General features: G+C 46.9%; 1 protein-coding gene across 1 annotated transcript in view; it reads right to left on the bottom strand.

Moving 5' to 3' along the window:
• Positions 1 to 1,518: 1,518 nt before the first annotated feature.
• Positions 1,519 to 15,101, bottom strand: part of dab2ipb (DAB2 interacting protein b) — an 89,309-nt gene continuing 75,726 nt past the window's right edge. Inside the window, exons 12-16 of the mRNA XM_083670733.1 lie at positions 13,322 to 14,255; positions 10,945 to 11,079; positions 8,017 to 8,219; positions 7,013 to 7,100; positions 1,519 to 5,303 (exon numbers count right to left, since the gene is read on the bottom strand). Coding sequence (XP_083526859.1) covers positions 5,136 to 5,303; positions 7,013 to 7,100; positions 8,017 to 8,219; positions 10,945 to 11,079; positions 13,322 to 14,255 — 1,528 coding nt within the window. The 3' untranslated portion in view covers positions 1,519 to 5,135. The remainder of the gene's footprint in view (positions 5,304 to 7,012; positions 7,101 to 8,016; positions 8,220 to 10,944; positions 11,080 to 13,321; positions 14,256 to 15,101) is intronic.

Here is a 15,101-nt window from a genome sequence, read left to right as displayed (position 1 = left end):
TGAAGAATGGTGTCAAACACATGTGAATCTTTCCTCTGATTTCTACCTCCACCACCCTCCCCTGATACACTGCATATGCTTGTTTGTAATATATTGTGTGTGTGTGTGTTTATTTGTTTGCTTGCTATGTCCCCCACCTTTGAGGGATTGCCTCTGTGCTCAGCGGAGTGTCACATTTGTCACAGTGGTGGTGGTGGTGGTGGGTCTTATCAGTCCCATCTCACCTGACCCAGTGTTGATGGATTAGCATGGAGAAGCTAAACGCTAACATGACTTATATCTGACACACAGGCCAATGGTCTATAACCTCCCCTCACAGATATCAAAGAGCTATAGGTGTCCATGTAGTTTCCATGTAGCCCACTCTACCCTTAGGAGGAGTGATGTTGATCATGTTTGGAAGCACAACCTTGTCCTCCAAAACATCAGCATGCTGTTGCTGACAATAAGTTGAATATGAGATGCACAATCTGCCCTCTAGAACACAAGTTGTTGCATCAGTGGCACTCAGCCTTGAACCAGGACAGAGTGAGGCAGTCATGTTATTTTATTTAAGACGAGTTAAAAGTGTCCTTTCCTGTTTCTCTCTCACACACACACACACACACACACACACACACACACAAAGACGTGTCATAGTGTTGGTGTTGGGTGGAGTTAGTTTGATGTGCCCTAAATCTGCCCACTCAACGAGTAGAGGGAGGCAAAGTCGAGGTCAGTCCACGCATCCGCCTCGGCCGATAAGTAAGCCTCGCGGGGAGCAATTAAAGACATCTCCCTCTGAAATAACCGTGATGAAGAGCAGCTGGTAATGAGGTCCATCCCCCCATTCCCCCAACACACCCTCCCCGCCTGCTCCCCCACCCACCGCTGAGCCAAAATGAATGGAAAATATATTAACGAATGCAATCAGTCCAAAACAAACAGCCCCGTGCTGTATGTGGATAACATTGGAGAAGACATGATTGCACTGCTTTGCATACTGTAGTTCAGGGCTGAATACAACCTCTGACCTCAGACAATTTCCAGAACAGGGTTGAATTCTGATCCTATGACATTCAGTTTTCTATACAGTATCAGGGAAGGAAAGATATATATTGCATATGTGCATATGTCCTCCATTTTAGCTCCTGTGTTTTTGGAACATTTCAGTGTTTCTCTTCTTTTCCTCTCGCTACTGTGGGGAATAACAATCAGGCAGTATGTAGGTCAGCCTCACTGTGGAACATGCAGCACTCTCTCTAGCCTTCCCCCTTCTACCTCCCCTCCTCTCCACGTCTCACTCTCCGTTCTTGAACTGGGCGTCTCGGTAATGACAATCAACTAATCCTGTATTTTCCGTTCACAAGAACTGTATTAAATTTTCAAAACAATGAATAATAATATCACTTAAAAATTGATCAGTTCTTCTTAAGGGTTGTTACACAATGTAGACTAGAATTGGTATTCCATCTTTTGCTCAGTGTTCAACTGGAAAAGATTGTACCGCAGTGGCAAAAAAACACATGAGGCAGAGACTTAAAATAGCTAAATAAAACTTTAATAAGTCTAGTTGCAAATGTACATAAATTGCACAGCCACATTTTATCATTAACACAAACAATTCCCTCTGTACATTATTGTTTTGTCACGGTCGTCAAAGGAAGCAGAATCCAGCAAATACTTTACTTTCAACATACTTACAAAAGTATTTTCTACAAGATATTAGAAAACATACAACATCTTTTACTTATTTATAGATTTATATTTAGTTTATATATTTTTTTTTTTACACACTGGCTGTACTGTATCAATAAGTGAGTGTGTAATGCTACAAAGACATCCATCACAGCTCTCTCTGCCTCTTTTTATCTCCAACTCAATAAAGATGCAACAGAGGTGGAGTGACATGAGCTGACAAATATCCATGAAGCAGAATTGATAGCCAAACAAAGGAAGATTGCATTGAAGATCTCCATTTTGAATTACTTACTGGCATATGCAGTGTGGCCCTGGTCAAATTCAAATGACAGCTTTCTACTGTATCTAACTAATATAGGACATTTGGCCACTCGCTGGCATAGGACGCCTGGTGTGATGGGGAGCCACCACAGGGCAGGGTGTGGTAAGATAAATTAAGACATGGCAGCTATGCCCTGGTTAACTGGTGCCAGGGGCAGAGGAACCTTAGACATCTTTGACATATTATAGTTCTGCCCAGAGAAAATTGTTTGGCTTTCTACCAACAGTCAGTACTCTCTTTTTTCCCTCGAAACACTGAAATTATTGTGATATTGTTTATGTATTGTGATATTGTTTATGTACTGTTTATGTCTAAAATAACATCTTGTCATTGGGAAAATGACAATCTGGGTTTCCTACTGGTAGCTTTGTGGCACGCTGCTGCACACGAACACAAGTGTATGTTTGAAACTGAAACCGACATGGAATCTCATTTGAAAAGTGCATAGAGCTGGACTGGTGAGAGCTAGGTTTTGTGCTTGTGTTTCTCATCACACGTGATCGAGTCATTGATTGGTGGAAGTCCGGACCCAGCCTACCCTGAAGCCTACGTAACTTCATCCAAGACTTCCCAACAGTCAAACATCCGGTAAATTTCTGCTACTGATACTTGGAAGTGTTTTTCCTTTGATAGTAATAAAGGTAACAAAGAGAATACTGAATGTGCGGCAGACAGAAGAGGACAGAAGTCACTAAAACCTGGAGCTCTAACTCATGAGGACAGATGACTGATTGAGCTATTTACAATATCCATGTCATATTGATACAGCAGAGTAGAACACAAGGTACATTTACAAAAAAAAATCTGTTAACATTAGGTAAAAATATTGTGAACATTTTATTTACACGTTCCAAGGCTGTCCAGCCTCTCGATACACTCGTTATCATATATTTATGTCTGCAGCAAATAAAAACAGAAGTTCATCACCTTCCTATGTTGGCAACTAAAAACAAACGGTGAAACCAACGCTACGTTCGGTTATAGCGCCAGAATGAAGCATGCAGATTTTTCACTCTTTTTTTGTCTGTAAAGGTAAGAAAAAGGAATACAAAAATGATACAAAATCTAGATGCTGAAATGTCATGGGGTCGTGGGGGCCAATAGGAGCTAGGATCATTCTGAAGGACTTTAGACCCCACGTTAAGACCAACCGTGCGTTTGAGTAGCATCTTCACATTCAGAAGAGAGAGAGAGAGAGAAGAAAAAGATAGAGAGAGAGAAAGAGAGAGAGAGAGATAAAGGGTGAGGGGAGAGATAGAAAAGAGGAGAGGAGAGATGCCTCAAAGCTAAAGGGAATCACAGTCTAGATGCAGCATGCTTCATTACCATTGGCATATAGGAGAGTAGAGTACGATTCTAACCTGTGAGGTCATGGTTTCAGATGACCCCTACCAGTCCAGTGTATATGTGTGTGTGTAAACACACCCCTCTCTCCCCCTTGTGCTACAGGCCTAACAGACTCCACATGGAGGGACACACAACCAACATACAACCTTAAACATGAATTATTAGAGCAAACCCCCAAAAAAACGCTAATCGAAAACGGTCCCAATGAACCAACAACTCTCTCCGCACATCCAAAGCAGTGACTAGCACCGTGAGGGAGAGCTCCCCAGACTGTGGCAGTTCACACAACACTGGAAGGGCCTGCAGCTTGACAGTTGTACTAGGCTAGCGAAAAAAGTCCTGAAAATACACAATTCTATATAGCTCACTCCACTGAGAGTACTGTACTGTAGAGTGATGCACTACATTTGAATGAAGTATTAAGAGCATTATGATGTGTAGTGTTTCCTATGCTGTGGAGAAAGAGTTCACCTATATGATACATCGTCACCTACGTTAAGGTGTAAAGAGTGATTCCTGTTGATGATGCTGCTCACTGCTCAGAGTAGCCCCTCCCTCAAGGCGCTAGCTAGCTAGCTATAATACACACTAAAGCTTCAGTCTTTCAAATGGAGAAAAATATAAACACAAGTCAAACACTCAATGACTCACTCCTCGGTAAGGGCTGCTTTTCATATATTTGAGATTATCAAATATAGCTATATGCTCATGTATATTTCATAGAGGAAAAAGGAAATGCATACATCTATATTAAATTGCATTAATATAGTCTCACATAGAGTTCATTTACTTTAGTGTTAATACATTAAGTGATGTATTTATACAATATATTTGTTCCTTTACAAATCCACAGTATAAGTTGTGCCTTTTTTGCAGAGGGGGGGGGGGGGAGCTGAAGGACAAAGTAGAGGTGCGTTCCTTACTTAAGGCGTTTCATGTACCAATAGCTTTCACAAAGTGCACTATGTAGAGGACAAGGGTGTAGGGGTTAGCAGGGGGCACTTTGGAACACACCCAAGGACTTGATAAAGGAAAAAATAAGTCGATTCTTAAGCTCCTATTTGGTTTTTAAAAGAATGACATTAGATCGAAATAAAACATTTGAGAAAAAGTAGTTTCATCCAGACTACTACAACATTGTTTCTGTTGTTACTGTTCTTTCTGTTTGTACACGGTCCACGTAACCTGGTCGTAACAGAGAAGAGAAGAGAGGAGAGGAGAGGAGAGGAGAGGAGAGGAGAGGAGAGAGGTTAGGGTGCCTGTCTCTGACATTGTGTGATTATATAGTGGTTTTTGTCCCAAGCTTGGGCAGCGAGTCTTAAATTGTCCCAGCAACTGCATACATCCAATGGAAACATCCAAATCGGTTGATTGACGGAGAGTTAAGTTCATATCTACAGCTTGCCCCGCCTTCTCTGGCCATCCTCCTCTAAAGGCCCTCTGGTGTTCAGCTCTGTTCATTTGCAGTCCTCTCTCAAGCATCTGTCTGTGAAACTGAAGTCCCGCCTCATCTTGTTGGCCCCCCTCACAGTGGCCTCTCCACTCACACTCACCACTATGTAGTGTCCATAGGAAGTGTCCTCTACAAGCACCTCATCCTCCTCCACACACACACACGCACGCACGCACGCACGCACGTGCTCTGGTAAATCCTGACTCTCAAATGGACACACATACACACACACACACACACACACACGCATGCGCGCATACACACACACAAACACACTCACACGCACACACACACACACGCACACGCACACACACTTAAACAAACAGCCCCTCTCTAGCAGTTGCTGCTGTTCCTGAACTCCCCGTTCTCAGTGATCTGCAGCTTGGTGGGGTTGGTGGGGGAGATGCCGTTTCGTGTTTGCATGCTGTAGCGCTCCTTCAGCTGTGTCAGAGCGCTCATCAGACGAGCATTGGCTGCATCCAGGGACGCTATACGCTTCTCCTGCACACACACACACACACACACACACACACACACACACACACACAATAATCGGGTTAAAGAGAGACATAGTGAAAGACACACAGCACCAAAACAAAGCAGATGGACAGACAGACACACAGACAGACAGACAGACAGACAAACAAACAAATAAACACATGCAGGAAAATACTGCTGTAGTGTGTTCTGCTGTCCTGTCCGTATGTGGGCAGTGTTGACTGTGTATATTGTATCATGTGGAAAGGTCCCACTGCTGGGTGAGCTCATCCACCCGAGTTGCTCTCTAATTGAGTATTCACTTTTTCATTCTCTCCTTAATGAGCTGTTCATATTCACTCTCCCTCTGTTTACTCTGGGTGGCGGCTCATTGCCTTAAAGCTGCATGTTTATTTTCAGTTATGCAAGTCTCATTACTTCTGTGTGCGGAGGACTTTTGAGTGTGTGTGTGTGTGTGTGTGTGTGTGTGTGTGTGTGTGTGTGTGTGTGTGTGTGTGTGTGTGTGCATGGGTGTGTATGTCTGTGTTTGTGTGTATGTCTGTGTCTGTAAGTCGCTGTGTATGTGAGGTGTCTTTTAAATGTGTGTTGCTCAAGCTTTGTCAAATCACATTCTTGTGTGTGTGTGTGTGTGTGTGTGTGTGTGTGTGTGTGTGTGTGAGAGAGAGAGTATCTGTCCTTGTGTTAGCTTTACTCCAGGACAGTGATGTGATGTGATGTGATGTGATTCATCCTTAGACCAGTTTCTTGTGTGAATGATGTGATCCGTCTGGCTAACAACAGTCTAATACTGATTAATCCCCCAGAGTGGCGGTGAGCAGCAGCCACAGCCATCCTGTGTTTAATCTAGCATTATATCACCCTCCATCAACAATACCCCTCTATTTGCATCTCAATGTGCTACATTGCTACTTCGCTACTGCTTCTCCGCTGTCTGAAATGGATGAAAAATACTTCCAGGCAAACAGGTCGCGGCCAACAAGCTTGTCGACAGGGAGGATGAATAATGTAAATGTAAATATTAGTTAGCCTGTAAGACTGAGTCTCTGAGTCACTAGCTCGCCCATCCAATCTTGTCAACGCCACAGTTTGACAGTTCTGAATTAAACATCTTTTTGTATTTCCATGTTCTGTCACCCATCACGTCTTCTAGCAGATGACACACAAAAACACACACACACACACACACACACACGCGCACACGCGTGAACGCGCACACCCACACCCACACCCACACACACACACACACAGGAATACATCCCAATACATTGGGCACACTTGAAGAAGTGCTATATGAGCTTTTGTGTTCTCTTCTCATTTTTTGTCTCTTCCTCATTCAAACGACTCAACTGTCAATGCCATCCCATTCAGATCAGAGAATGTGTGTGTGGGTGTGTGTGTGGGTGCATTCTCTCAGTTCCTTCAGGTTTACACTAGGAGGAATTATCAGCCATTAAACGATCATGAAAACAAAATCGAGTGACTCTGAGACATGCAGTACCGCTTTAATACACTAGGGACTCAACTGTCTCCATGGACTTTTAAATGGTAAATCAACTTCCTATCACTGAGGGCAGGTCTGTCCTGGTCTGTAGGGTAGATGGGAGTAGTATTGAGGGTTTGGGTAAGTGTATGTGTGTGTGTGTGTATGTGTGTGTGTGTGTGTGTGTGTGTGTGTGTGTGTGTGTGTGTGTGTGTGTAGGACTAAATCTCACCTGTGCGTCGATGATCTTCTGTTTGGAGTCCACCACAGCCTGCATGTCTGAATGGTCCTTCTTTAGCTCTTCCTCTACAGACATTAACCTGCACACACACACACAACAAAGCAGTGTTTAAGAAAAGGTGGCTACACATGGATGTTTTGTGTTAGCATTAGGTATGTGTACTTCAGGTGTGTTGGTGATGTGTGTCTGTTTGAAAGACCTCTGTAAAAGTGTTGCAGAGCCTAAGTAGAGTTTTTAGTGAGGTCCCCTGCTAGTCCCTTGGAGATGTATAAGAGTGCCCAGCTTTAATTGAGAGTGTGAGGTGTGAGGTGTGAGGTGTGAGGTGTGTGTGTGTGTGTGTGTGTGTGTGTGTGTGTGTGTGTGTGTGTGTGTGTGTGTGTGTGCGCGTGTGTGTCCAACACAGTGGTGTGCCATGCGTTTAGCTCTAATAGAGTTTGCAGGGTGCTGGCTGATAGGGATCTGACAGGAACAGGGAAGCAGCTTGTCTCCTGACATCACAGTTCTGGAGATAACATCAGGAACAGACACGGGCACACATCAGATAACGTTGTCTGTCTCTCTCTCTCTCTCTCTCTCTCTCTCTCTGCCCCTCTGTCTGTCTCTCTCTCTCTCTCTCTCTCTGCCCCTCTGTCTGTCTCTCTCTCTCTCTCTCTCTCTCTCTGCCCCTCTGTCTGTCTCTCTCTCTCTCTGCCCCTCTGTCTGTCTCTCTCTCTCTCTCTGCCCCTCTGTCTGTCTCTCTCTCTCTCTCTCTGTCTCAGTCCGTATGTTACTACTGTCTCTCTCCCTTTACATTACTCACTCCTTCTGCTCTCTCTGTGAGGTGGCCACCAACGTCCTCCTCTTACCGTTACCCTCACCAGGCAGAGAGGAGGTTAATTCTCTTTCTCTTTCTCGCTCGCTCACTCACACTCACAAACACACACACACACACACACAGACTTCTGACTACATTTCCCCATCACCCTCAGTGTTGAGTCACATGTAGGCGTGGTTACCTGCTGATGATGCCCTTCATCTGGAGGTCCTTGTCGTCCTGCTGTCTGCGCAGGCGCTCCTCCGACTCCTCCAGCCGGGCCTGGTACTCCATGAGGACTTTCTGGGCCTGGTCGTCCTGGCCCTTCAGACGGGACTCATACTCCTCCAGCTTCTGCACCGACACGCGCAGCTTGTCCTGGAGGACCACAATCTCCTGCTGGTACTGCACAGAGAGGACAGAGGAGAGAAACAGAGGAGGAGTCAGAGACATTATCATCATCAACATCAACAACAACAAAAACAACAACTGCAACAGTAGAGCCATCTTCTGCTGGAAATGAAGAAATTAATTTCCTGCCAGTTGTGGAAAAAGTGTCAGGGCTATAATCATAATAATCATCACTATTATCATCATAATCATAGCCAATGTCCTCATTATAGTAATTTCCAAGTAGACCTTGAGAGCAGTGGCTCCTCATTTCCACACCCAATTTCTCTGCCTCTTATATAACGGCTATTACTTTTCATCCGAGGAGCTCCATTAAACTGTCCAAAATAATCGGAGAAATTGATACCCTGACTGGTCAGGTGTAGATGTGTAGAGGACTTTGACTAGACGTCAGAGAGGAGAAGCCCCCTGAGAGGAGTGCTCCCTCTCCTACCATGTCCAACATCTCACTAGTGCTCTTCTACGGATCCCTGACCTGTGACCTTAGAGAAGCAGGGCTGAGGGTGGGCTTAAAGCTGGGCACTGTTCCAGAGACGGAGGACAGGGAGGAGAGGACAGAGGGAGGAAAGGAGATGTGACTTCCACAGCTCAAATCCAGGCTGGGGAATAAGCCTAGAAAAGCTCTCCTTGACCTCCAACCGGACCTTGGGAGCGCTTTTGCAGAGTGTTTCTGCTGGCAAGAAGTCAGCAGAGGAGGCAAATCCCTTCTGGATTTATAAAAACATACATCCTGCTGCAGTGGAGGGCAGGTCTACTGCAGACAGGGAGACAGCATCTCACGAGGGATAGTCCAAACAATATCCTCTCAAAAAGTCTTATACTCTCTCTGTTTTATATGGTAAAGAGAGTTTTAGTAAGTACTCAGTGTGTCACGGTTTGACAGGAGGAGAGAGAGAGAGAGAGCCTAAGACAGAGAGTGAGTCTATCATAGCAGGCCAGGTGAATGTTTCAGGGGGTTTCCTGAGGTCAGAGGTCAGGGTGGGTGGCCTCTTTTACGACACCAGTACAGATCACCTCAGTAGACACACACACACACACACACACACACACACACACACACACACACACACACACACACACACACACACACACACACACACACACACACACACACACACACACACACACACACACACACACACACACACACACCTCAATCACACAGCTATCAAAAACAGCTATCAAAACCAGGTTGTAAAGAGCCACTACACTATCTGGTTTGACTCTGAGAGAGAAAGCTGGAGTCAGAGTCTGAAGAGAGCAGTTAATGTCTGATATTTCTGATACTGGTTAGAATCAATTATACCTGGATAGGGCCATCTATCTTCTCCTGTCACCTTCTTCTGTCCTCACCTTTCTCTCTCGCCGTCTCCCCCTCCACTGTGACCTTCCATTTCCTTCCAAACATTGACCTCACATAGATTTCCCTCACCACCTCCTCCTCCTCTTCCTCCTCATCTCCCCCATTATTTTCTCCTCTCCCTTCCTCACATTTCCTCTCTCGTGTCACGCTGCCCCCCCCCCCCCCCCAAGAAAGGAGGTGACATCTAATATATCTCTCCCTTCTCTTCTCTTCCCCATACCTTTGCCCCACCACCCTCCTCTCCTCTCCTCTCCATCTGTCCTTTCCCTCTCCCTCCCTCTGAGTAGCAGAGGTGTCTAATACATCTCTTCCTGTCAGGGGGAATCATGGCGTCATAATAAGAATTTGTCAGATCTTCTCTCTCTCATCCCTCAATTCATACAGGCATATCAACCACAACCCAATCCCTCCGCTTTCTCTCTTCCTCCATCTGTCTCTTTGTCAGTTCTATTCATCCACTAGGCTATGGAGCTTTCCTTTTTTCACTCTCGCTCTCTCTCTCTCTCTCTCTCTCTCTGTGTAAACACGCCGTCACACAACCCACAATGTCTTCAAAGCATTGAGGATACATGAATGACACCAAGGGGTTAGTACAACACCTGAGACCTCAAAATGAACTGAGCAGACAAAGTGCAGAGCAGGTGGCGTACTGGAATAATGTTCCAGTCCCTTTTCCCCCTTCCTTCTCTCTGGATTGGGCTACCCTGTGCGCCAACGGTGGTGTTCTCAGTCTACTAGTGAGGAGGGACATTTTTGTCCTGTATCTCTCCCCAGTTCAGTTCCAGTCTGTATCTGTCCTCAGTACTGACCCTTGATAGATCCTGTATTGGCTGTATTGTACTGTCCGCCCTATGGGCCAAGTGTGTTAGATCGGCATTGATCATGAGTGACGTAAGGTGGAGGGTGTGAGAGCCAATCAAAGCATGGGAGTTGAGGTAGGTAGCCAATGGTAGGTAGGTATGCACTGGTGGGTGGGATGATCAGCAGGTGAATAAGCAGAAGCAGCAGAAGCAGCAGCAGCAGGAAGCGTTCCTCCACATCACACAACAAACACACAAACGCAGTTCAACCATTTGGTCGCCATACAAACAGGAATATCTATTGTTGGAGATGCAGCGTCATATTGAGTCATTGTCAGGGATTAGGGATTAAGGGTGGGAGTGATGGGCTTGACATTGGGGAGAGAAAAGGTGTTGGTTACAGTGGGTGTGTGTGTGGGGGGGTGGGTAGTCTTTAAAAGGGAGTTACTCAGGATGGGGGTTAGGTGAGGAGGGGTCTAAGGGGTGGACAGACGGGGTATTTTAATAGTCGAGGAGGTTAAGGGGGGGGGGGGGGTTAAGGGGGGTGGGACGTTACCTTCTCAGTCTGAGTGAGATCCTCTCTGTTTCTGGACTCGGGGTCCATCCCCTCATGGTCTAAATACTGCACATTCATATTCAATAGCCAGGCAGCCGTACGGTCCAGCGCATTGGGGTTCACTGGGGAGGGGGCCTAGTGGAACCAACACAACACACACACATGAGCGGAGTGGAACGAACGAACACACACACACACACACACACACACACACACACACACACACACACACACACACACACACACACACACACACACACACACACACACACACACACACACACACACACACACACACACACACACACACACACACACAGGAATAAGCCTGAAATGCACATGGAAACATAAAATGTTGGCTCTAAAGCTGAATGGAATTAACGACATAAACAAATACATAGACATACACTCCTGCACACACGCACTCCTGCACACACGCACGCACACACAGTTTAGGTACACAAAAACACAGACACAAGCAGGCGTGCATGCGTGCGTGCTCTCTCTCTCACACACACACACACACACACACACACACACACACACACACACACACACACAGAAGCAAAAAAAGCAGCAAGGAAAATAAATCAGATTAAATAAATAGGCAGGCAGCGACTGAGATGTACAGCCTGAGGGCAGAGACAGAGGCTGGGTGTGGATTGGCTGGATCTGTGTATTTATTCTTTGCTCAGGTGTGGCAATGTAACAGTTCAATTAATCTCAATCATCTGGGACTTATCATCAAACCACCCATCTGTCTGTCTGTCTGTCTGTGTGTGTGTGTGTGTGTGTGTGTGTGTATCATTAGATCTGTCAGTTAAGCTGAGTGACAGGTGGTGAGAGACAGAGTCTTTGGTGGGTGAAGGTAGAGACACAGTAGGATCGGTTCACAGGGAAAGTCCAAAAGACAGTTGTTGGAACTGCAACCTTTGAAAACTACTGAATATGTGAATTTGAATCTCAAATATGATGAACTGAATTAATTTGAATCTATATACATCAAAGCACACACACACTGACTGGAGACTCCTTGAAGACACAACTCAGGCTTGTGACAGTCAGGCTGAGGTTTATATTGGATATAGGTAGGTTAGTAAGTTAGTCTTGGTTGGTAAGTAGCTGTGTTAGTAGTTGATGTACAATATGACATTGTTTACACTGACACCCCTTTAGATTGAGACGGCATAATTACAGTACATTTCCATAAAAATACAGTCAGATTTGAGTTGTAGCTACAGTTTCACTGATCTATATCGCAGAAACTCACTGCAGACTCTCAAGTACGCCTCTAGCGTATAGTTAACAATCCATACACTCTGAAACCAGCCAGTGCTGTGATTCAATGGGAGAATTGTGATTCAATGGGAGAATTGTGATTCAATGGGAGAATTGATTTTTCCTGCCAAATACTTTTTCCATCTGCGGACATAATAATCAAACAAAGGAATTCAGAGAGGACATCGCCTCAACATCACTTCATAAAATCACATTTACGGTGGAAGTATGAGTGTGTCCCCATGCCAACCGAATTAACCCTTGGGCTCTCTCAATCATTCAATCAATCGGCCATCCAATCAATCCCTTCCTGGGGGAGGGCAGGTGGATTGTGGGAATGTCCTTCCTGTCACGTTAAGATCAGAGATCGGTGAGGGCCATCGACCAGGGTTTATAATGACGACCTATCTCTGACCTGCTGACAACACAGTAACCACCCAAGCACAGGGACTTAATGGAATCAATACATAATGCATACATAATACCTTGCACTAAGACACACACACACACACACACACACACACACACACACACACACACACACACACACACACACAAATGACTGTGTGTGTGACCTGAGTGAGTATGTGTGTGTGTGTGTGTGTGTGTGTGTGTGTATATTAGTAGGGAATGAGGAGGTAAAAGGCTGCGCCCGTGTCCCTCTCACTGATCCTAGGCTATTACTGTTGTGAGACAATAGGCATGCAATGTGGATTACTGTTATTAGAGGCACAATGACTGTTATTCATTAGGGCACAATGAAGGGTGCTTCTCCTCCATGCTCAGACAGAGGAGACAGAAACCACCCACACACGCATCGTGAACATGCAAGGGATAATGTGATTAAGTAGAATCAGAGGATGTTTTTTCAGGACACAGTTACACTATGGGACACTGTAAGGTCATCAGACATTTAGAAAAATAAAGACCTTGATTAATGTGATTTGGGTTGAGTTGGAGCACAATCTAGGAGACTAGACAGTACTCTCATAACAGTCTAGCAACTAACACCATGATTGCAGACAAGGCCCTTCATATGCAAAGCTGTGTGTGTGTGTGTGTGTGTGTGTGTGTGTGTGTGTGTGTGTGTGTGTTGTACCTGTTTGTGCTGGGCTCTCTGCTTGGTCTCGGGGCTGTCCCCTTTAGATGAGGAGGACTGCTGCCGTAGCCGCGCCCCGCTGCCCGGCCAGTCGGGGGATGATGACATCATGCTGCCACTGGAGGGGCGTGGATAGGGCCCACTGTTGAGCAAGTTGGGGGGAGTGCGCCCCCTGGTGACGGTCTGAGGCGGGGGCTGGTCTATCCTGCGCTGGGGGCCAGCGCTGTTCTGCCTGGGGACTGTGGGCTGGTGCTGGGCATCAGTGAGGGACAGCTGCCTGCGTGTGAACTCCCCTGAGCGCCGGGCGTACTCCTCCCCGCTGCTCCCCCCTCCTCCCCCTCCCACTCCTCCTCCCCCACCCCCTCCCCCCCCTCCTCCTCCCCCTCCCCCTCCTCCCCCGTGGTTCAGGAAGGCGTGTTTTCCTCCCCCTGGACCATCCTCGTTGTTGCTATGGGAACTGACAGAGCTGTGGCACTCGGAGCCGGAGTCAGCCAAGCCGCGCGGTGACACGGGCAGACCTGCGGCCATCTGGTAGACAGGGTTCTGGAAGGACAGGGGGGCCAGAAGCTGGGACGGCCTGCCTGGAACGCTCTCTGACCCCGGGGTGGTGGGGGTCTGACCTGGCCTTCTCAGGGTAGGACCTCCGGTGATGTTCCCCTGGGGGGTTCGTGCTGACCACACTCCCCCAGCCAGGAGGCCCTCGCTCAGGCCGTCTGAGGGGCTGGGGCCTGGGCCACTCTCCAGACTGCGGGGTTCCTGGAGGTCCACCATGGACAGGCTCTTGCTGCCGTTGGCCATGCCCAGGTCAGGCTCGTTGGACTCGGAATAGCTGGAGCTCCGCGCAGGGGAAGGCTGGATCCCAGAGTTCCTGGTCACGAAGAACAGGTCCTTGTTCTCCGGGGTGGGAGAGGGTAACCTGGTGAAGTCCACCAACCTGCCATTGAAGAAGAGAGAGGGGGGGGGGGGGTGAGTTCTGAGTATGCTGTCATTTAGCAGTTTCTTACTGAGTTGAATGAGAAATGACCGTCAAACCCATCAGCTCACGCAGGATCTGACTCATAAGAGTGAAGTATCCTGAACATACAGTACATCCTACACAAGACATGAGTAAACCAACATTAGCACTCTCTTCTGACTAGACGAGTAAGCGGTTGCATTGTAGAGCGCTACCAGGTTTTGGCAAGTGGATATTTGCATTGGTTTATTTGGGAGTGGGCAACGGATGAGGACTTTTGTTTATCTGTCCTACGGCTCGCTTAGGGATCCGCACTAATCCGCCTCAACACACCTCCTTTCTTCCTCTCTTCCTCTCCTCAACCACCGCAATGGAGGTTTTATTGTCTGGAGACCATTACCTCGACAGACATGATTTATGTTCCTGTAATCTCCATCACTCGCACAGCGCTCTCCCTCTCTCCCTCTCTCCCTCTCTCCCTCTCTCCCTCTCCGTATCTAGACGACATTGCTCTGTGAATGGGATGCAATTAAGAAGGACTGGTGGGCTCATTCACGCTGGCCTCTATAAATCTGGGGTTTCAGGTTCAGAGCAGGGTGAGAGGACAATGGCGCGCGCACACACACACACACACACACACACACACACACACACACACACACACACATGCACGCACACACACACGCACGCACGCACACCTCACACACACCTCACATGCACACGCACACATACACACACACACACACACACAGCCTGATAAAGTGTGGACGGCGGGGCATTGAGACCAGGGCTTATAGGGACAGTGGCTAATTAGTCTTATTGATC

Source organism: Argentina silus (assembly GCF_951799395.1).
Source record: "Argentina silus genome assembly, chromosome: 5".
Taxonomy (NCBI): domain Eukaryota; kingdom Metazoa; phylum Chordata; class Actinopteri; order Argentiniformes; family Argentinidae; genus Argentina; species Argentina silus.
This window is presented reverse-complemented; position numbering and strand designations above follow the sequence as displayed.